Source organism: Desmodus rotundus, chromosome 12, assembly GCF_022682495.2.
Source record: "Desmodus rotundus isolate HL8 chromosome 12, HLdesRot8A.1, whole genome shotgun sequence".
In the NCBI taxonomy this organism is placed as follows: Eukaryota; Metazoa; Chordata; class Mammalia; order Chiroptera; family Phyllostomidae; genus Desmodus; species Desmodus rotundus.
In genome coordinates, this window is record NC_071398.1 from 93,469,683 (window position 1) to 93,492,027 (window position 22,345).

A 22,345-nucleotide genomic window follows, 5' to 3' on the forward strand; every position below is an offset into this window, starting at 1 on the left:
GGCATTCAGGGCACTCAGGTGAGCGGGGAGGGAGAGCAGCCTCACGGACACTCCAGCAAGGAGGGCAGAGGATGAGCCCCTTCCCCTTCCCCACAGCCTGCACCTGCCACTTCCCGCAGGGCTGGCGCCCCGGTGAGTTCTGGTCCTTCCCCGGAACAGAGGGGAGCAGAGGGGAAGAGCCTTCCCTCTGGAGGCCCAGAGCCCTTTCCCCTCTGGGACAGGGACTCTGCTGAGTATGAAGATGGGCTCTGCAGGTGTTTCGCTCCCTGCTGGGACTCGACTGCCTCCGCCACCCCCACCTCAACCTCTCATTGCTCTGCCCTGGTTTTAGCCAAGAGTTTCTGAGGTTTGCAACCACCGAGGCTATCCAGAGGACGGAAATCTTCGAGTACTGTCAGATGCTCGGCCGCCCCCAGTCCTTCATCCCTTCTTTCCAGGTAACTGCACCCACTCAAGGCCGGGCTGGTGCCTGCGCTGTGTCCACGGCAGCGGGCAGCTGGGTTTTCAGCTCTGCTCTTTGGCAGAGACTAGCTGGGCCAAGTCACCTACCAATTTTTCCTCATTTGCTTCAGCGTGGGGAGGGTTAGGATTTCTCTCTAGGTCCCCTAAATGTCTGCGTTTTAAGGTATGAAAGCAAAATGCCACGGTGGCATCTGCTGGAAGCCCTGGCCTGGCTCTGACCCATGAAAAGCCCTGGGTCCCGGCTGTGCAGCGCACATGGGCCTGAAGGCCCCAGCTGGTGGGCTGCTGGCCCTGCTCTGCTCCTGCAGACCTGCTTCTCTGACCTCTTGGGACTCTTCTGTCTTCAGACTCTGGAAATTACTCCCTGGTCCGTCCTTGGCCCCCATCCTTCCTCCCTCCCCCAGGGCTTCAGCGGTGCTGGTGGCCTTGTCCTTCGCAGGTTCTAACCTCTCTCTTCAGCTTCCCCGCGGGATGCTCTCTTGTCACTTTCAATTCATAAAGGCTCCATCAGTGCCTGCTTCAGTGACACGGTGGCAGTGAGAAACACGTACACACACAGAGACACACACACGCACCCCAGAACACAGGACACAAACCACACCAGACCTTGAAAATGAATGAATTACTGTGCACAGAAAAATGGCCCCATTAGTGTCTTCTTTCTGGGTTTCCCCAGAGCCCCATGGACTCCAGCACAGCCTGCTGACTGGCACCTCGGGGTGCAGGCCTTCAGCGCCCTCCCTCTTCCTTCCTGAGTCAGCCTGCCTCTCAGAGCTCCGGGCCGGTGGTGATGAGAGGAGCCAGTTTCTGCAAATGTGCTCCCTGTGCCTGGCATGGGGCCTTCATACTTCTCATGTATTATTGCCAACCCTGTGATGTCCGCCCAGCCCCCTTCGCAGAAGAGGAAACGGAGGGTCAGAGCTCTGGGCTCACATCTCTTGCATATCATTTGTTCTCAGAACTTTATGTGGATTCTCTCAGTTAGTCTTTGCCACAACCAATCAACAGAGAGTATTATCGTCCCCATCTCTGGTGAGGCACAGAGAGGCGGGGTCACTAGCCAGTGCTCCACACCCAGCAGGGAGCTGGGACTTGAACTTGGGTCTGCCTGATCCCCAAGCCCTCAGGCTCCATCTTGGCTTATCATGCATGCTTCTGGGAATGCCCACCCACGTCCGTCCGCACTCCCCCATGGGCTTTAAGAAGAAATGCCCCGTGCCCCACGTACACTAGGCTTTCCAGGAAAGTGGGCTGCATTTCCACAGCAACCAAGGCCCAGGGAGGTGGAGGGATGTGACTTCCATCCCTTTCTCTAGGAGCTGCAGGCTGCACTTGGCCTTGGGCCCATATACAGATAGAATGCCCCAAATGGCACTAGGCCCTCCTTGGTATTTAGATGCCAGAGTCAGAGGAAGCTGGCAGCCTGCTGGCTTCATTCCGCCCCGTCTACCTCTGCGTGGGTGGATCAGTCACTGGCCCTGTTCCTCCTCGCAGGTATATAAGCTCCTGTATGCTTCCCGGCTGGCAGATTTCGGCCTTGCATCCCAGGCCCTGCATTACTGCGAAGCTGTTGGCACGGCCCTGCTTAGCCAGGGAGAGAGCAGTCACCCCGTGCTGTTGGTGGAACTCATCAAGGTGAGCTTCTTAAAGGGTTCTCTGCGCCTGCTTTATCTTCAGCGTTCAGAGCAAGCAATTGCAAAGTGGCTTTGGCCCACATTCCATCTCCTTTGAGCCTGCTGTAGGACGGGAGCCCGGGGCTGTCTTTGACTGTGAGTGCATGCCCAGATGTGATAAGCTGAGGCCTGACACTGTGCAAAGAAGGGTGCTAGGGGGTGGGGGCATGGCAGGGGGGCTGGGAACTGGGCATATGCGATGCAAGACATCCATTCTTGCATCTGCTTTTCTGGTACAGTAAAACTGCATGTTAAGGTGGAACATTCTAATTATAAAAGCTACGCTTAGAGAACCTATTTTAATGATGAAAACAGGAAATTCCCCTTATTAAAATGCTCCTAAATGCATGGAATACTTTATCGCATGTGGGATACACTTAAGAAACAAAACATATCAACTTTTCGTTCCCAGGGAAGAAAATTAGGCAAATAGTTCCAATTAATTGAAGAAAAATGTATTAGCTGGAGAGTTAAAAGGCAGTCTACTGTTAACTTTTTGCTTTGCTTTAGATGAGGTTCTGTAACCAATAAAATCTGTGGTGCTGAGCCTCCTTGCTCAGAGATTTCTGCCATAGGCGGACGTGAGCTCAGAGGGGGACCCAGCATGGAGGAGGAGGAAAGTCTGGAAACTTAATAATGGCAAAGAGTCTTGCACGACGAAGTAGTCCCCCGACCAGAGGCACAGGCGTCACCAGGGCGCCACCCAGAGTTCTGGCATCAGAGTTAGCATTTTACAAGGTCCCAGGTGGTCCCAGGAGCGTGGGAGTTTGAGAGGCACTCGCGCACAGCAGACAGCTTTGCAGGAACATAAAGCGGAGTAACAGTTTCTCATATTTCACTTAGCACCTAACACCAAGGTGGGTTCATTGCATTTGCACGTTGCAATTTTGAGAACATATCTGCTGGATGTGCTCTCTCTCGATTACGCTTTATAATCTAATTTACAAGTGAGTTCCGGCGCTTCCTCCTTTTCCCTTACTGAGTCTTCCCCCATTTTCTTGCCATCTCTTGTACTTACTTTTCTCCCTCTGTTCCCTTCTCGTACTCTCTGCCCCAACCCGCCTGCAAACCCGGCACAGCTAGCCGAGAAACTGAAGCTGTCAGATCCTCTGCTGTTAGAGAGACGCCGCGGAGAGCGGGACCTGGAGCCTGACTGGCTTGTGAGCCTTCGGAAGCTGCACAAGGATCTGGAGGTGAGTGGTCTTGGGGCAGTGTTGGTGTGGGGGGCCCTTTGCTCCCCTCTGAGCTCCCTTTTGCATAGAGGGCACAGGCACTGACCTTGGCAAGTCCCCAACCCTGTCACCCACGAGGCCCGGTCTGACCTGAGAGAGGGAGGCACTGAGCTTCCTGCTGGGGCCTCTCTCCTGGGCAGAAACATTTTCCTATATTCGATTGTGAGACGGTAGGACCCTTTTCATAATCATCCTTGCTGCCTGCTCCGTGGTCCCAGAAAATACATTTTATGAAGATCAAGGCTTCCGTTCCTTTAGCAGCGAGGGATCACAGTGCACCCACGCCTCTTTCATGTAATGTAGGGCAATTGCTTAAAAGACTTCCGGGCCTTTCCTTTTTGTCCTGACAATTGTGAAAGCTGCTGGTAGTAATTGTAACAATAATTGGAACAGGGCTTCCTCCATTTTCTTTCTCCCACTCCTTCTGAGACAGGACAGGGTGGAGTTGTTAAGGTACCCGTGGTCCTCACACCCTCCACTCACTGCTCACTCCGGGGCATCGGGTTCCTTGCACTTGCCCCTTCCTGGGGGAGACACAATGGCCCAGTCTCCTGGTCCCCAGGTCCCTGCCCTGCCTGCTCTGAGCACAGCTGGAAGACGGGAAGGGCTGAGGCTGCCAACTACCCCCCTGACCCCCCACCTTCCCCACTAGCCCCTGGCATTCAGCTGAGGTTCCCTCACCTTGGTGACTTGCTCTGGTTTCTTTTGACTTAAGTTTTAAACCATTGTTACCTGTCCTTCTTTTTCTTTGTATTGCCTAAAGGATTTTCCTTTATCTCAATTAGCAAAAGGTAGCAGAAGACACTGGAGATCCCCGTTCTGCTCACTCCGACATTTCGGGAGCCAGAGGAACAACAGGTACCAAACTGACCAGTGTGTAGTAAGTAGCTGACCCTCGGGATCTGGTTACATGAGGCAGCATCACTCAAAACACGCCCTCCCCTCCCCGTCCTGCCGCATCTTCCTGGCCTGTGTCAGGCTGACCCAATGGTCCGGGCACCGTCCCCACGCCGCTCCTGTGGCCGCGGTCGTCCTGACACTTCTAAGTCCCCATGTTATTAGAGCTCCTGCTTCACATTCAGGTTTCAACACTTGTCACTTCGTATCCTTCTCTAACTGCTTCGTCTCTGTTCCTGCCGTGTCCCCAGCTGAATACATTTCTCGAGGTCAGAGACGGTGCACGACCTCTGTCTCACGTTAGTATTTGGCATGTTTGGAGCTCTTCAGGTTCTGAGTAATCGGCAGCCACGCACATGTGAAATTGGTTCAAAGTGTTTCAGCACATGCTTCCCTCCCCCTCGGGATGCCTCTGAGTGTTGGCTGGGGCACATCATTGCCCCCAATTAATTCTGTGCCCTTTTCCCAAATGACGTGCCACGGTGGAGTCAGAACGAGGCCTCATCTCTTTACTTCCTGCCTTTTCCCAGCCTTTACCTCTTCCTTCAGGGATGAGTGGAGGGGAGGCCGGCAGGGCAGGTCTGGGTTTCCGTGTCTTGACTTTGCTGCTGAGTCACAGAATCTGCGAAGGTCAAGGGCTGGAGGAGAGCCAGGCTGGGTGTGTCTGAATGGCCGCTTCTGCTAGGAAGCAGCTGTGTCTCCTGTCACCCGATCGAGCAGGTGGGACCGTCGCCTGTCCCAAACTGTGACCTTGGGCAAGTCACGGTACACACCCACATCATAGGCTATCTCAGCAGCAGAGTGGTGGAGCCAGAGTAAGTATCACCAAGGGCCCGTCCAGGGCCAGCACCAGCTCTCCTGTTCCTTAAAAGCAAAGCCATCATTTCCGCGGCCCAGTTGGCATTTTAACTGGAATCTTTCTAAGTTTTAAATCCCCAAGCCCATTAGGAAAGCCTTGAAGGAGAAGGTTTCTCCAAAAATAAAAAAGTGTGCCATTATATAAGATGGCAACTTCTGCCTCCCAACCCTCTGTTGAAGGCTCAGAGATCACACAAGGTGGTGAGGGAGATACTCATCTGAACTCTACGTCATCAGCAGTGAGCGGTGGCACTACAGTGGTTGCACTGTGCTTGGCATCACACTAATGGCAGCCCCGTCCAGGGACCTGTTCTCGTGACTGCTTTTCAAAAAGGGTGTGGGAAGGAGCGTACCTGGGGTGATTAGTGTGTGCAAATGCGGCGGTTCAGGTCTCACCTTTTTCTCTTTGTCCTATGTCCTTAGAAAACACTTTCTATCAGGATCTTTCGGGACATCAAGGTGACTCAGAAGCCACTGTGGACCCCTCAGCCTCGTGGCCGACAGTGGAGCCCATGGGCCCAGTCCGGCCTGGCCCCCAGCAGCCCTTTCCACTCCAGCCGGGCTCCTACCCAGCGGGGGGAGACTGGGGACAGACCGGGGTCCCAGTGCCTCTTTACTCAGTTCCCAAGACCCACCTGCCGGGGATCAGTGGTGGCTTGGCTGTGACCGAGGCTCCCAGAGGAAGGGCCTGGGAGGGGGCCCAGCAGACACAGACGTATCCTGGTAAGGCCTGTGCTAGGGTGGGGTGATGAGGACCGGAGGGAGGGAGCAGATGAGGGGAGGCAGGGGCCAGTGAGGAGCTGGTAAAGACCTGAATGGGGGTGTGCACGTGACCGAGGGCCTACTGTGTGTCGGTCCTGGTGCTGGTGCTCTGCACGCATCTGGGGGAGCTTGCTCTCTACTGCGGCAAGCACAGCAAGACTGACAGAGGCCGCCCCCACCCCTCTCCCGGGTCACTTAGTTTCTAGGAGAGAGGCTGCAGGGCGGAGAGCTGCGGTGAGGGTCAAGTCCTCCTACTGAAGTCCAAGGGCTCGCTGCCCACAGAGGCCCGTGCTCCTGTCCGGGTCCCAGGTGTCCTAGGCCCATCAGGCCTTGGACAACAGGGCTGAGAGTCGGCGAGCAGGGGTGGGCATCGCCAGGGAAGTGCTGGAGGCCAGCCAGTTGGGTCAGCTCTCAGACCTTCTGAGATAAGGGCCTGCCCACCATGGGATACTCAAATGGGGGGAGTGGCCCGGCTGCGGAGGACCCCGGGTCCTAGCTCCATGTGGCCCTGATTGCCAGGGTTCCTGAGGAACCACCATGGTGTCCAGGGTAGAGGGAGGGTGACCGGCGTGTCCTGGGGCAGCTGAAATTGAATTGAGATGGCCAGGCAAGGGGGTCCTCACGTTCAGTGTGACATGCTTGGGGCTTTGGGCTCAGAGCTCCAGCTGCTTTGCTGTTGGAAGAGCCGACTGTCCCCATTACTTTCCTCAGGATGGACAGAGCAGGCACAATGGCAAATCATGACGTTGGTTTCTTTTTGTTCCACAGGAGAGAACACGGTGTCTCCAGACACTTTCCAGCAGCCTGATGGTGCAAAGGTGGTTTCCGAACCACAGGTGAGAGCACGAAGCCCACCCAAAGCCTCAGGTTTTCTAGTCACCGGGCTTCTCAGCCACACGCACACTCCCTCCTCTGCCTGGCTCCAGCTCGCCCTTCCCCGCAGCGCCTTGTTCCTGCTGTTTCCTCCACACGGAGTCCTGAGATGTGGGAACACTGTGTTCCGGGCCACTCAGTCCCACCCGCCGTGTCCCCCCATGCCGGCCAGGGCAGCAGGGCGTCGTTCTGGCCTCATAGGGCTGCTTTGTCTGACACATTCTCCTTACCGTCACACCGAACACTCACCACGCCCTTCCCGGTCCTGGAAGACTCTGGATATTTCTTTCTTTGCATTTCTACCTTGCTTTGCTCCCAAGAAGGGTCTATGGCAGCTCTGTCTTTTGTCCTCGGTGGAGCTGTAAGGTCTCAGAGGTGACCATGTCTAATTAACCATGTCATCTAGGGGTTGAATGGATACTCCCTTCCCCCAATAACGGGCACCACTGGTCCCAAGTGTAAGATGTTCTCAGCTTTGCCTGGTTGGTTGGTTTTGTATCACATAACTTTCTCAAGTACTGGCTGGCTACAGGTCTTAAAAACCTGTGTACCTTTTTCTTTTTCCTACTGAAAAAGTAGTACATTCTTAATTACAGAAAACTTAGAAAATAAAGAATCAAGCCAATGTCACTCATAATCCCAAAGTCACATAGTTGGCTATTTCAATGCTTTCAATACTCACATATGTGTATGTGTGTAAATATACGCACAAACAACATGTTTTTGCATGGTTAAGACAAGTATGTATGCAGCTTTATTTCCTGTTTGTTATTTAACACTCTACAATGAGATTTTCCATGCCATTCATAAATAGGGTTTTTAATATTGGTATGAAAAGCACTTTTCATTGTGTGAAAGCACATTCATTCATGCATTCATTTGTTGGTTCATTCACAAGTTCTGAGCTCCCACAGTGGGCACGGTCACAGGGGCTGGGGATACACAGGGAACCAGATCAGGTGTCCGCATGGTGCTAACCATTTAGTGGAGGTGCCCACAGGAAACTCCCATATGTGGAGGGATTTGACTTTACATGGGGTGGCAGGGAAGGTGTCCCCAAGGAAGCCTGAGCGAGGTCAGCCTGGAGCATGTGCATGAACTGGGGTAAGTACCCAGGGAACAGGGGCTCAGGGCAGAGGGAACAGCAAGAGTGGGGCCAACTCGGTGCCATCAGGATCAGCAAGGGAATCCCTGTGTCTAGAAATTGGGGAGCAATGTGAGGATGCTAAGAAGCCAGGCCCTGGAGAGGAGCCTGAGCTTAGTTTGTCATCCTTCAACGTTGTGTTCCTTCTCTCTCTTTTCCTTTTTTCCTTTCCTGCTCTTTCTCTCCCCTCCCTCCCTCCCTCCCTTCCTCCCTCCCTCCCTGCCTCCATCCTGTATATTAAACACAGTGAAGGGCATCCTAGCATATAAGCCCTTGTCTGTTTATTGGATGATTTAATTAGGGGAAATCCCTAGAAGACAGCCAGACCACCTGAGTTTGGGTTCTTATCTGCCGTTTACTACCTGTGCCCTTTAACAGGGTGCTTCACCTTCCTGTGCCTTAGTTTTCTCCTCTGTAAAATGGGATGGTAGCAGTGCCAACCTCACAGGACTGTTGTAAAGGTGGAATGTTGTTTTCCTAATACCTGCAAAACCCGAATCAGTATGTTTCACACATAGTAGATGCTACACTCATTAGGGTAAAATATAAAGCTTTTCTTATGGGTTGCCAAAGTATTTTCCAAAGGTTGTGCCAATTATGGTTTTTTTGGTGGGGGGACAGTGTAAAATATAACGTAAAAGGGCAAATGTTGTATGACTCCACTTACATGAGACAGAAAGTAGAGCAGAGGTTATTGGGGAAAATGGGGAGTTAGTGTTTAGTGGGTACAGAGTTTCCAATGAAGTTAACGGAAAGTTCTAGAAATGATGATGGTCGTATAACATTGTGAGTATACTCATGCCCCTGAACTGTACACTTAGAAATGGTTACACTGGTAAACTTTGTGCTATGTTGAACATAGCACAACAATCTCATATAAAGGGACGTGGGGATGTTTCGCTCCTCTCTGCTACATTTGTCCACAGCGGACTTTGAGCCAGTGGGCTTGGAAATGAGCTCTAGGAGGAGCAGGTTTGGGGGTTACTCTGACTGTCCTTTTGGGTTTGTGGGTCCCTGTGGGGTGTTTCCTGGCCCTCTTCACTTCTGGCGGTAGCCTTTCCTGCCCCTGCTCCGGGCCTCGGTATAGCCCCGGAAACCCGATGTTCCCAGGGAGCTAGCACAGCGCCCAAACCCCCAGGGGACTGGGGATAATGTGAGGACCATGGTCGGGCTCTGGCCTTGTCCTGGGACCTTCGGCAAATCCTGTCACTTGGCTAAGCCCCACCTCCTCATCAGTGAAGTATGACCCGCAGGATGATCCCAGCAGTGGGTGAGCAGGCCAGGTCAGGTGACAACATCCACGTAAAGGTGCCGTTGTAACCTGTTGAGGGTGTTACACAGGCGAGTTCTTGTTTTCTTTCATCCCAGGTACCACTGATTCCCAGGACACAAGACATTTCTGAGAGCGCTGCTGTTTCAGCCAAGGAGGAAGAAGAGGAGGATTCTTCTGATGAGACAGATAAAAAATCTTCCCATCACACCGCACAGAGAGCAAAGGTAGGAGGCTTGGAGCAGAATACACAGGTGAAAGACTGGGGCTTCTCTTCCCAGCAGACTGGGGCTCTGGGCTAGGGCTGTGTCCCTGCCCCATGTCACCACCTTACCCTGGGGAGGCTAATCTCATGCCCCGAGGGAGAATCACACCTGCAGGCCATTGAACTTTGACCCCCTCCTGCCCCCAGAGCTCAGGGTTTGGCTGGTTCAGCTGGTTTCGCTCGAAGCCCACCCACAGTGCATCCCCCTCGGGAGATGAAGACTCCTCTGACAGCCCCGACTCGGAGGTAACCTGGCGGAGGGACAAGGAAGCCCCCTCTTCTGTGGGCCCCTCCCAGGACGGCTCCTCAGGCTCAGAGCTCCTGGAGTTGGCATTGGACTCCAGCCCTGTCCGGGGGACATGGAGGTTTTGTGCAGGGATGGAGGTCGTGGGAGGTCGTGGGAGTTCGTGGGAGATAAGTGGATCCTGTGATGGGAAAGGCCATAAAAGTTAGGATGATGAATTTTAACTCAGAAGGCCAGCGACCACTGGGATTCATGGAGCAGGGGAGTGGCACACGGGAAGTGGAGTTTGTGGAGAGAAAACCCCGAAGCAGGTTGTGGGTGGGAGCCCCGGGGTGGGCGCTGCAGGAACACAAGCAGGCCTGTGTAAACTTGCCAACCACTAATGATGCCTTTCTTCCTCCACTAAGCAGGAGACCCCCAGTGCATCTCCTACCCCGCAGGCTGGCTCAGGCCTCTCACTGACGCCTCTCCCAGAATCCCCGTCTCTGTCAGGCACCAGCACCTTCTCCAGGGCCACAGGTACAGCCAAGTTCATGTCCCCTGGGCTGTGGTGGTCTGCTCCATGCTCCCTGGTGGTTGGAGATGCCTTCTGGGAGTGGAGACTCCTCAGTCCTGGGCAGTTGGAAACAGCTCTGACTCTGCTTTCTAGGTGGGGGTGAAGTCCAAGGACCAGCATCCAGTGGGGGGACAGCCGAGGTCACTGGGAATGGAGGCTTGTCTGGGCCACAGGTGAGCAGCCCGCGGGCAGGAGCCTGGGACCCCACCAGTGGCCTGTGTGTGAGACGGCCCCATCAGGGTGGGGGCCTGACAGACACATGGGGAGGGTGGGGAAAGCCTCACTGTGAATTTGTTGGGGTTGCCGTGACAAGGGGTCATACACAGACCTGCTTAAACAAAGCCACAGAAGTCTACTTCCTCCCAGTTCTGGAGGCTGGAATCCAAGATCAAGGTGTTGGCAGGGTTGGCTTCCCCTGCGGTCTCTCTCCTTGGCTTGTAGATGGCCACCTTCTCCCTGAGTCTTCCTGTGGTCTTCTGTCTGTGTGTCTGTGTGCCCCTTCCCACAAGGACACCAGTCCTGCTGGGTTAGGGACCCCAGCAAAGACTTCGCTTTGCCTTAATCCCCTCTGTAAGGACCCTGTATCCCAATCCGTTCTGAAGTACTAGGGTTTAGATTTGAGCATACAGAGTTTGGGGGGACGTGACTTAGCCCAAACCTGCTTCCTTAGGTGAAATCTACAGAACTTTCCATGTCCCGGTGGGAGGCAGAGTTCACTCGTGTCCTTGGCAGGGGCTATAACAAACTCTCGGTGACTTGCCCACACTGGTATGATTCCATGTTGACAGCCAGGAGGACACTTGTACTTCCTGGGGCCTGGTTAGAGCACTCTGGTAGTCCTTTAGGCCTGTCAAAGAAAATATTCCTTTTCACGATGCTATCAGTACAACTTATTGTGGCTTTTTCTCCTCTCGTGCTCCAGGTACAGCCACACCTGAGCCTCCACAAAGCCACCTCAGACCCAGGGGTTGGCTGTGCCCTCTTGAACCGTGTTTGTTTGCATGAGATTCCCTGAGTTCTGTCAAGGAACCTTCCCATCAGCCTCTCCTGACCGAAGTTGACACTCAGGGATGCCCCTGGCGCTCTGGGATCCGGGGAGCGGTGACTGATTTTCTGTTATTTTCTGTCGCAGGGTGTTTCCTCTGAGCACTACCCTGGTGCCCTGTTCCCCCCAGCCCCCACGAAAGGGGCAGTTCCTCTCTACAACCCATCCCAGGTCCCCCAGGTAAGGGAGCCCCGAGGGGCGGGGGTTAGCACAGGTTAGAGATCCGGGTTTCCAATCCTAGTTGACCACTTACGGTGCGTGAGTTCTCGAGCAACGGCTCGCCCTTTCTAAGGCTCCGCTGTTGCATCTGTAGAACGGGCTGAGTGGTGGCTACCTCACCGAGTACTGTGGGGGTTCAATAGGAGCACGTACGTGTGTACAGGACCTGGCACACAGGAGAGAGTCAGTCAGTGCCGCCATTGTCAACATTGACCTTTCATACATCTCAAGACTCAAGGGACACACATGGTGGTGACGTCACTGGAGAGTTTTCACCATTGCTGTGTCCTGGGGTGAGGGGATCCTTGCCAGCCTTGAAAAAAGGCAAACTCCCTGCTCTGCAGTGGTCTGCAGACACCGATGGCTCTTCTGTGTCCCTGGGCCTCCCCTTTTTATAAAACTGAATTTGTTTTGCCATATTTAAGAGGTCAAGGTGCTGGGTGGGTGTCGATCATTAAAACATCATACTGGGAAGCCGGATGCAGCTGGAGCATTCTAGTTGCTCAGGATGCTCCATTTGGCCCAACCAGTCAGCCCTGGGAGGAGTCACATTGGGGACTCTAATCCAGTATGATCTTTGCTCTCTTCCAGCTCTCCACGGCTCCTAGCCTGAGCAGGCCAAGTCGCCTTGCTCAGCGCCGCTATCCGACCCAGCCGTGAGGAGCGACCGGCCGTCCCAGGAGGGTCCGCCTGGAGCACAGTGTTTACATTGCTCTCCCTTTCTCATCTCCCAACCCCTCTGCCGTGTCGGGGCCCCAGGAGGGTTGTGCTGGCCTGTTGCTTCTACCGGGCACAGGGAAGGCAAGGGGGCAGGGTCCCGCAGGATCCAATTCAGTCCAGTCTCTTAAGATCAGCTTCACATGACTCCATCAGATGGAAATGACTCCATCAGATGGAAAAGCTGGGCATGATCGCAGAAGGGAGGGGAGCAGGGAGCAAGGTGCCAACATGGGGCAGTGCAGAGGCTGGCTTCAGATTCCTAGCCAAGTCAGGGCCTGAGGACACCACCTCTGGAATTAGTGAGGACCCCACTGGGCTCTGCAGGAGGAATTATGGGACAGGGCACTCGGAGCCCATATCCTGGGCTAATTTGTCTCCTTCCTCAGGTTCAGTTACACACGAGTTCATAGCTCTCCTTAGCAAACGTTTTTATACTAAAACTTGATTATTCTTGTCATAATTCCCTTTTCAGTGGCATTTCAGCAGTTTCCCTGTTGGTCCTCATTTTGTGCACATTTTTAGGCGGTTCAGATTAATTATATTTCTCTCACTTTCTTAGCTGGTCCTATTTTTTCACATTCTGGCATCTGGCTATCAAGTTAGATTGCTGTAGGCATCATATTGTCATGGCAACTACTGAACCTAATGATGCAGATGGATGGAACATCAGTCAAATAAATGATGGAAAACATTTTCTAAAAATTCACCCCTTCCCTAAGAGAGGAGGAGTGAGTGCATGACATCGCGTGCCCGCGCTCCCTGCTTCAGACCTTTGCAAGTCAATGCTTGGAGGGTCACTGGAGACAGAGGGAGGAGAGGGGCATCTTGGAGATTTCCATGCTGTTTCTTTTAGACCCAAAATAGAAAGGACTGTTTCTGTGTGTCAGACTTGCTGAGAATCGCTCCGCCCAAAGAACATTGTTTTTTGTACGTGTGGTTGTGTGTACAGGTTTTGTACTCCAACGCGCTACAGTCCTACTGTTGGTAGCAATTAAACCGGAGAATTTTATAGCCAATGCTTGTCTGTGGCACATTCCGTGGTGTCATCCCTGAAGTCTTTTCTAGTAACAGTTTCACTGTGGGAAAGGGTGGGAAGGGCTGGACAGAGCCCTTCGTTAACGAGAATCTAGGCACTGAGCGTAACTTCCAAGTGTGCTCTGATGTCATTAGTTTTTTCAGTTAGGAGAATTGGAACAAGAGCTCCTTTGATGAAAGGAATCACTTCATTCATTAACTCTTGCCTATTCTGTCCTCCAAAAAGTCTGTTCTTCTTTTGGGTTAAATTAGGAAATGCACGTCTCAGAGTTTTGCATCCAGAAGGGCCTTGGTAAATGCTGTTCCCTTCTTCCTGAAAAGAGGGCTGCTTCTTTGGGGTGGTGTGCGGGCACCCAGGGGTGGGATGGTGGCAGTAGTGGGTGGTTTCCACAGGGTCAGAAGCTTAGACTTGCATCCTGGCTCATGCACAGTTCGCCTTGTAACCTTGGCCAAGTCTACCGAACTTTCCCATGCTTTTCGTCTGTACCACGAGGGTGATGATCACAGTAGTACCTGCCGCATAGCGACATTGCAAGAATTCAGTGGATCAAGCTCACAGAAACGTACCTGGTACATGCTAAGCACTATACGTGTATAAGTGTTTTTTAAAAAATAATTATCCATATATTTTCAATAAGTTAAACCTTGACTGTCTTGTTGCCTACTAGATTAAACTGGATTTTTCATTCTCGATATATAGGTATATCATGGGAATAAGATTTAAAAACTACTCAGTACGTGTCCTTATTACTAAGCTGGTTTCTCTTCCTGTGTCCCACCTGCCCCCCAGTCAGTGCTAGGTCATGTGGCTTAGTGCCCCAGAGAACAGGGATGTAGGGGGCAGTCCTGCTCCATAGAAAGAAGTGCTTTCGAGGAGGAGACTGGGGGCCCAAGAGAAGGGCAAAGACATCAGACACCTGTGCCCCCACTTTCTCCTCCTGTTGGGGTTTTCAGTGGAAAAGCAGTGACTGGAGTGTTAACAAAGCCAGCCCTGAACTTAGTTACTTCCCAGGCCAAGGGAACAAAATTGCTGAGGGGAAAGTCAGGGGTTTCATACACGAGAAGGGGCAGATGTCAGGGTATGCATGCTGCTTCCCGATCGAAGGCTCGTTCTGTGGCCGAGTCAAAACGCGCCTGCTCGTCTGCGTGTGGCTGATGGAAACGAGCCCTGTCGTTCATTGGCCAGGAGAGAGCCCTCCGCTGGGTCCAGTAAGGGCCTGACAACTCAGGGTCACTCGGAGGTCTTAGTTATTTATTAGCTTTTCTTAGTGGTGCTGATGTGGATGAGGTTGCTGAAGGTCATGATCATTTTATAGCTTCTGCTGGTCAGAACCAGTTGTGCTAAAACAAAGCAAGTGCAGCTGTCAGAGAAAAACATTATTTTCTTTCTTTGTGAGATGGACGTGTGGGCAATAGAGCAGGTCATGGTAGGCATCTGCTGCTAGGAATGGGGGCCTGAGAGCACGGGGCGTGGCGCCTCTCCTTGTCCAGCCCTTGGGAGGGGCTGCGAGCCTCGAGGAGAAGCTGGCTTGGGCTTGGCGTCTCTTGTTGAGGCGGCTTGGGAGCCCTAGCAGCTCCGCCTTGGGGACGATGGTGATCTGAGACAGGGCCTTAGCTCCCTGCAGCCTAGTGCACGTGGGCTCCTGTAGGGCATGCTTGATTGCACAGTGTTGCCAAGGGCCCCAGCTGACACCGGGTCAGGGCGGGGCTGGACCAGCCACCCAGAAAGAATAGTGCCCACTCCATCGGCCCATCACCATGAGCCACTTTGGGAAAAGAGAAGAAATAGAATTCTCTCTTTAAAAAAAAAATTACCAAAAGACACTGTTTGAAAGGGGAAGAGACAGGTATGAGTAATTGACAAGTCTGTTTTGATTCTCTTGCTCCTCACTGGGGTGTGGTCTTGGAGGAAGAATAGCTTTGGGAAATAAAGATGGGACATTTTCCTTAAAAAAACTGAGTGGTAACGTGCAAATTTGCAATTCTGCTATACACATATAATTTAATATTTATATGAAAACATTTAAACTTAATGTTCAGTAATTTGGAAGGGAACAAACTGTTAAATTCCATTTAAGTGTCTCTATCAAGTATAGCCATTCCAGCCTTCTGTCTAATCCCCTTCCAGGGCATCAACTGCAAACAAGCTGAGCGTCCTCAGTCCCTGACACTGCACGCACTTCCCTCTCCACCTTCACAAAGTCCCTGCTGGCTTCCCCCGCCCCCCCCCAGGCCGCTAGAAATCTTTTTTCTCTTTGGTCTCTTCCTCTGAGCAACCAAGGGGAAAAGCGAGCAACGGCATCCGCCTCTTCACTAAAAACCAGAATATTTTCTTCCCGAGAGGAAATATGCAAAACACTCTTCTGCTTGAAAGGAATAAGAACAGGTGTGTAATTTGGGTCTCTGACTCACAGGAGTTTCTGGGACACTTGCCCTCCACAGAGAGTGGGACGGAATTGCCTTTCTCCCTCTTGTATTCACCAGCTGAAGCCGGCAGTTGCATGTAGCATGATTCATGCACGCAACAGGGTGTTAGTAGGGTGTTCACCTGAGGTCGCCTCCAGGCATGGCCGCAAGGCTGCCTGCTCCCAGGAAGTAGTCGCACCAGCCCATTCATCAGGTCCCTCAGAGATGGTTTCCTAATGAGACTGAATGAATGTCATGTTGAATGGGGACTAGCAGCATATTAAATGTTTCATTACAGGCTCACTCAGTAGGGGCATCTGCTTTCCATACCTTCTTCCTTTTCATATCTACCTCCAGGTAATATTTAAAAGTATTTCGCTGAAACTAGGTCAACGGCACTGTGACTCAAGCTTGACTGACCTGGGCAAGCTGCTTGTTATATTAAAGTGAGATGCTTTCTTGGTCTCTAACCACCTTTGAGAGAGAGCTGATTGAGCAACCAATTTTTAAAGAATCTCAAGAGGGGGGGATTCCGTGGCTTCCCTTGAAGCTTCAGCCTAGAGTCTCACGCCCTCCAACCCGAGAACGCTCTTCCTAATACTTTATACCCAAATCACTCGCCTGGCTCTTTAAGACTCTCAGCCGGCCTTCAGATGATATGGAAAACAGCTACTCGCCACCACCTGCGCCTGGAACGCTTTTACATTCTGCAAGGCCATTCAATCATGTTTCAGCTTATGAAACGAAGGCTTACAAAACAGGGTTTTCCCGACTAAAGTTGGGGATCAAACCAGCTAAACGCTTGGAGTCTTTTGGTAGGTATAGTGGCCACATATTTGCATTTCAGTAACAGTATTTATTGAGCACTTACTTGGTGTCAGGCACAGTGGTATGCATTCTAGGAAGTATATATTATTATTGCAACATGTTATAGATGAGGCATCTGAAGGCCCAAGAGAGGGATTAAGCAATTTGTCCAAGGTCATACCGCTACTCGGGATAGAGCTGGGGTTGGAATGAAGGTAGTCTGACCCCTGAATCTGGGCTTCTCGCCACATTGTCCCTGGACAGATGCACGTTTATTTGTTCACGTAGTCGTCAAATATTAACTGAATAATGTATCAGGCACTGCACTGCTTTCCCAACAAGATGATCTTGACACTTAAAATACTCAGGGTCTAGGGAGGGAGACAGACATTTAAACGCAGAAATTACCACCTAATGTGATAACTGTTATACTTAAAGCTATATTCAAAGGACCTAGTGCCTTGCCATTTCTTAATAATATAGGGGTTTCATCTATTTATGTAATTTGGGGGCTGATATGTAATATGGCCAAATTGTACTGCCTCTCGTAGGTCGAGATCAAAGTTCAGCTCATTGCTAGTGTGCAGAATAGCAAATCTGTTGGCCAGAGTTTGGAGTGACATTAAGAATCAGGGGGTGTGTATGAAGTCATGCACTGTGGTCACCGATACCCTGGGACAGTGGCATCTGAAAGGGAGATCATGTGATTCAGACGCGCCACACTGCCGTGACAGAATCTCTTCTTGCTTCTTCCTGCCCTTTACAAGATTCAACGGCAGGAAAAGCCTGGGCATTGCAGAAGTGTCTGAAGGACAGGGCCCAAGGCGGGGAGCGTGTGTGATTTAGTGTGTGCGCACATACGTGGATGCCATCCCATGAGGACCGTTGCCCAATGTCTCTCTCTTCACCTGAGCTCCGCCCCCAGCCTTTTCTTTCCTCTTCTTCACAACTGCTGTTTACTCCCATGGAGGAGAGAAGCCGGGCTCCCCACGAAGCATCTTCGGAGTGGCCCACACTGTGTCGGTGCCCACGAGTCACACTCACCAGAACAGGGTGCAACAGACCCCGTGTCATAAATCCAAACTTTTGGCTAGAAAATGTTAGTTAATTTATAATGTTCCCTGGGTCTTAGAAACCAAAGGCCTTGGCTTTTAAAATGTGCCTCTGAGTTCTAAGGGCTCATTTTGGAATGTTAACAGTTCTTGCGTTCCACGATCGTGATTTGTGGCCAGGAAGAGACCTCGTCCTGGGTGGAATGGAAGGGGTTTGGGTTTTGGATTTCAAGATTTCATCTCCACCTCTTTGGGTGTTTGGATGGATTCCCATGACGGATGGATGAACCAGAGTCTTATGGTCATGGCTTCTTTTTCTTTTTTTTCCCATTCTTTTTTTTTGGATATTTTGGTCATGACTTCCTTATGTAATTTTTCAGCTTCTTCGCTTTGCAGGCAATGACAACAATAAACCATTAGTCATCCCGATAATGCGCCTCGGTTAATATCTTAAGACAGGATCCAGTCCCACTCGCTTTGTGAACAGGTATATTACCGACACGATGCAGATACATTGACATTTGTGCAACCAAATTAGTTTTTAAATGTACTGGAGTAGCTTGCAGTGGAAAGTTAATTGATGTTAAGCCCCTATAATAAAGAATTATTTGCAACGACAACAATCACTCCCATTTATCACTTTGGAGAGGCTGATTGTACAGTCTCGGGGAGTACAGGATAGTGAGAATAAGACTTTCAGTTCTAGGCTCACATTTCCCACTAGCTAAACTGGTGCCTTTACATAAGTTGATTGAATGTCTCCGCATCTTCAAACTCCTCCACTCAAAATTTGGAGTGGCTCACTCAGCAAACAAGGATTTAGGAGGTCCCGCGGGACAGATGGGTGAAAGGCGAGTCCAGCTGTCCGAGGGCTCACGGATGAGTTGGGAGACAAGCGATACGCGTGGCTCCAGGTGCCGCTGGTGTGTGGCGGAGCCCCTGACTGTGCCTCCCAGGGAAGAAGGTGCCGAGGAAGGTTCTGGAAGAGGGAACTTTATCGATGAAAAGACCATGGTCCGGAGAGGTTAATCAATTTTTCTAAATCCCTTTCATTAAAGTTCTGATTTCCAGGTTGATGGAATATGAAATATTGAATATGAAAACATGAGTTAACATGCAGAGCTTTTTCATTGAGGGTATGTTGTAGTAGTAAAAAGATCAGTAATAATAACTAAGACTTTGTGTTAGGTATTGTTACAAGTGCTTACCGTATTTTTCAGACTATAAGACACATGCCCCCAAATTTGGGAGGAAAATGGGGGTGCGTCTTATAGTCCGAATGTAGCTTACCTGGCTTGCGGGGGGGCGGGGGGTGGTGATGGAGCAGGGTCACAGGAGGCAGGAGCAGGACCACAGTTTTTGCTTCAAAATTTTTTTCCTATTTTCCTCCTCTAAAACCTGGGTGCATTTTATGGTCCAGTGCGTTTCATAGTCCAAAAAAGTACGGTATTCTGTTTTCTTAGCATGCAATGAAGGAATTAAGCAGAGAGTTCAAATAACTTGACCAGCATTTCACAGCTAATGATGGAGCCGAGAAAGCGTCGTTCTCTGTTTTTCACATGTTGCCTTCTTTAGCCCTTGAAGCAACTCACAGGTGTTTATTGGCCTCACTTCACAGTGAGGACAAGGGGCCCAGAGGGTTTAAGTAACTTCCCTGATGTCACGAATTAACTGGAAGAGCTGGGATTTAAACCTAGTCACTGGGCCCCAGAGCCTGGATCCCCTCCTGTTTGCTTAGTTTAAAGTAGTGGCACATGTTTTGCAAACCAAGTGGGACGACTGCACCTTATGCTCAGTCTTGTGCTGCCGTCTCAGTTAGGGAGAGTCTCTCTGTCCCTCTGTCCCTTCTGCCTGCTGCTGAGGGAGATTACCCATTATCTTACGTGTTTATGCACATGTCTGATTTTTCCTGGTAGACTTGTGACTTCTCAGGGACAGGGATGACATAACTTACTCATCTTTTTTTATTTCCAGGACCTTACACGGTGCCTATGTGTAATAAGGGCTAACTATTCAAAACAGACCCCAGTGAATAATTTCCCATCATGAGAACCTCAAAACTGTTGTCCACAAATTACTTCTTGCCTAGAGGTGGCTCTGAGGGGCCATCCTGTTGTTAGACATTCGTCCATCCCTGCATCTTTTAGAAGCTGAGCCCCGTCTTGGTACCTAGTAAATGCTCAAAAACATCTCTGCGCATGAGTGGTGACTCAGTAAGCGAGGCAAGCGACACAAACGAGAGGGCACCACGGCTTCTGAGACCCTGTCCATGGCAGAGGTGACAGAGATCTTCAGAGGAGGGAGCCCAGTGCTCCTCCGAGACACCCAGGCAAGGCCACCTCCCTGGCAGCTGCTGGAGGGGAGGCACCTCACCTCAGGTCAAGGCAAGTGGTGCCCTAGTTGTGCTTATTTCTGGCCGAAGCATTTCTTGGTTTTAAAGGGCACTTCACCTCTTTACAACCCGTGTAATTGCTATTGGAATGCTTTGCCCTGATAGTGTCTTAATTAGGTCAAATTTTATACCAAGGGTTCTAACTTAATGCTGCATTTGCAATTCTAAGGCCTCCACTCTCAACCCTGCCAGGAAACATTCAGATGTGAGGACACCCTGACCCCAGTCTCTTTTTCCCTCTTCTGGGGGGCGGGCCAGGGAGGGCGTCGAGGGGAGCTGGGCCGAGGGGAGATGTGTGAGCCGGGAGAAGCATCTAAATGCTTCCAGAGTGGGAACCCCATCTCCAAGCTCCAAGCACGGCTTGGATGTTGCCTGGATAATTGCAGGATCCAGGCTGTTCGTGTTTAGTGAAAATTATATAGTTTTGCTCTCTGTGTTTTTTTTTAAAGCTACCTTTTAATTATCTGCCTTTTGTCAAGCAAAACACGCCCCGAGAGTTATACCCTTCCTTCCCCACCATGCCACCCCAATAAGAGAAGTAAGCCATCTGCTGAGAAAACAAACACAATACAAAAATTACACAAATACATAATCCCCAACCCAGAAGGAAGGGAGCAGCTGCCACCTGGTACCAAACAGGAAAGAGTTTAATATTTATCCAGCAGAGAAGGTTCCCAACGGGCTGTAATTCCTCTGTGGGGTGGGGCGGGCGAGGGGGGGGTCAGAGATGACAGTCATCTGCACAGGCTGGCCTACATAGGGACACAGCAGAAATCAATTCAGCGGGCTCAGCGTGGCTGTCCCCTGTCACAGGGTGCATTCAGCGGGCCCCTGAGGAGACCATCAATCTGTCACCAGAAAAGGGAGCGATGGGGAGTGGAGAAAGGTAGTAATTGAAATTGAGCTTCGCTGGGGACTTTTTCTCCAGCTGGAAATGTAGCTAGAGAAATAGGGAGCAGAGTCATCCCTGAGGTAAGGGACAGTGGGGCTCTTGCCACGGGCCTTGGGGAGTGGTGCCTGGTAGTGCCGACAACCTCCTCTGGCTGAAATGTTTCAGACCAGCCTCTTTGGTCCTGGACTGGGTTACAAAGTTTCTCCCCGTGCCTGAAAATGCACTTCCTGAGGCCTCAGTGGATTTAGGGCTTGCCCTGGTTTATATATATAACTTGTATCTAATTCCTTCATCACACGCTGTCTGAGTGAATAGAAATTCAGTTATTAGAAATTGTGCAACACATGGAAGCTAGTCCATCTTCAATTTTATCGACAAATCGGATTGTTAAAACAATTATGCCAGTGGTCGACATGGCAGGGCTTTCTAAGAAAGAGGCCGTTTACCGAGCTGTGTAAATCAGAAATGTCCTTAAGCTGTGGTCGGGGAGACATGGTTTGGCAAAACGTCTGCCGATAAAGGGGAGTGTTCCAGCAAATTACCGGGTCTCCACATGCAGGCGCAGCTCCCTTGCCATGTCCGAGAGCCCATAAACCTTGCAAATGTGAGGGGGGCCGGTATTCCTGCCTTTGTGCAGCTGTGTAGAAGCCGCTTTTTAACACATTTTCACATATTAATGAGGTGGCTTAGCAGCTCCAGGATTAGAACAGTGGGACGTACCATTGTCTGCCTTGTTTGAAGCTACGCCTGCTGTCAGCTTCGTTGGCAGGGTTGTGCAGCGGGAGGTGGGAATTGTGGTGGGCGCGGCACGTGCGCATGCCCCCTCCATCCCCGTGCCCCCAGACTGCCTCATCTCTGACCGTCCCCGCAGGGGCCCTGGCCCTGCTATTCACGGCTCCTTTGCGTCTTGCAACTTTGTCTCCTCGTTCCATGATTTATGTGTCAGTGTTGCTGGGAGATTTGTCTTTGCTGCTCCATTTCCTAACATAGTCCCTGGTGTTCAGTGGGTGCTCTATAAATGATGAATGAATGAATGAATGAATGAATGAGTGGGTTGGTGGATGGATAAAAGAGCTTGTTCCCTCAGAGACTACCCTACGCAGGTGCGATCTACCTGTCACTGTGGCTTCAAAGAACAGAATAGGTGTGTGGCACGGCCTTCCTTACATTTGCACACAAATGGTACCATGGCAAAGGAGATCTCTCAGCGCAGAGCCATCAGAGACCTTCCTGAGCATTTAACCCAGAGCGTTTCATCCAAAGGGTTTCATCCTTGTCCACGTCTGCTCTAGGGCTAGAGCACAGGGGCAAAGTTTTCGCCAGTCTGCAAGGCGGTGAGAAAAATGTGATGTGTGAAGTCGTCACAGAGCTACACAAATTCTCTGTTGGAATCCTGAGATTTGGTCCTTCCACTTTATTTGACATTAAAATGCTCTTCCTTTTATAAATTGATGGTAGTAGTAGATGACAGCATTTTTTAAAAGTGACTTTACTTGACAAAACAAATAGTTTCTGAGTCTCTCACATTTTTTTTTTTTTTT

General features: G+C 51.0%; 1 protein-coding gene across 8 annotated transcripts in view; it reads left to right on the top strand.

Moving 5' to 3' along the window:
- The window catches only part of SEC16B (SEC16 homolog B, endoplasmic reticulum export factor), a 43,904-nt gene extending 30,668 nt beyond the window's left edge, over positions 1 to 13,236 (top strand). For 6 of the 8 annotated variants that reach the window (XM_053915310.2, XM_071220062.1, XM_053915308.1 and 3 more), the window contains 12 exons: positions 332 to 437; positions 1,957 to 2,097; positions 3,215 to 3,328; positions 4,153 to 4,225; positions 5,546 to 5,845; positions 6,653 to 6,720; positions 9,270 to 9,398; positions 9,584 to 9,682; positions 10,088 to 10,199; positions 10,330 to 10,409; positions 11,369 to 11,461; positions 12,092 to 13,236. In XM_053915310.2, coding sequence (XP_053771285.1) covers positions 332 to 437; positions 1,957 to 2,097; positions 3,215 to 3,328; positions 4,153 to 4,225; positions 5,546 to 5,845; positions 6,653 to 6,720; positions 9,270 to 9,398; positions 9,584 to 9,682; positions 10,088 to 10,199; positions 10,330 to 10,409; positions 11,369 to 11,461; positions 12,092 to 12,160 — 1,384 coding nt within the window. In that variant the 3' untranslated portion in view covers positions 12,161 to 13,236. The remainder of the gene's footprint in view (positions 1 to 331; positions 438 to 1,956; positions 2,098 to 3,214; positions 3,329 to 4,152; positions 4,226 to 5,545; positions 5,846 to 6,652; positions 6,721 to 9,269; positions 9,399 to 9,583; positions 9,683 to 10,087; positions 10,200 to 10,329; positions 10,410 to 11,368; positions 11,462 to 12,091) is intronic. The other 2 variants (XM_071220061.1, XM_024553150.4) reach the window with 1 other exon arrangement.
- The last annotated feature ends 9,109 nt before the right edge of the window (positions 13,237 to 22,345 follow it).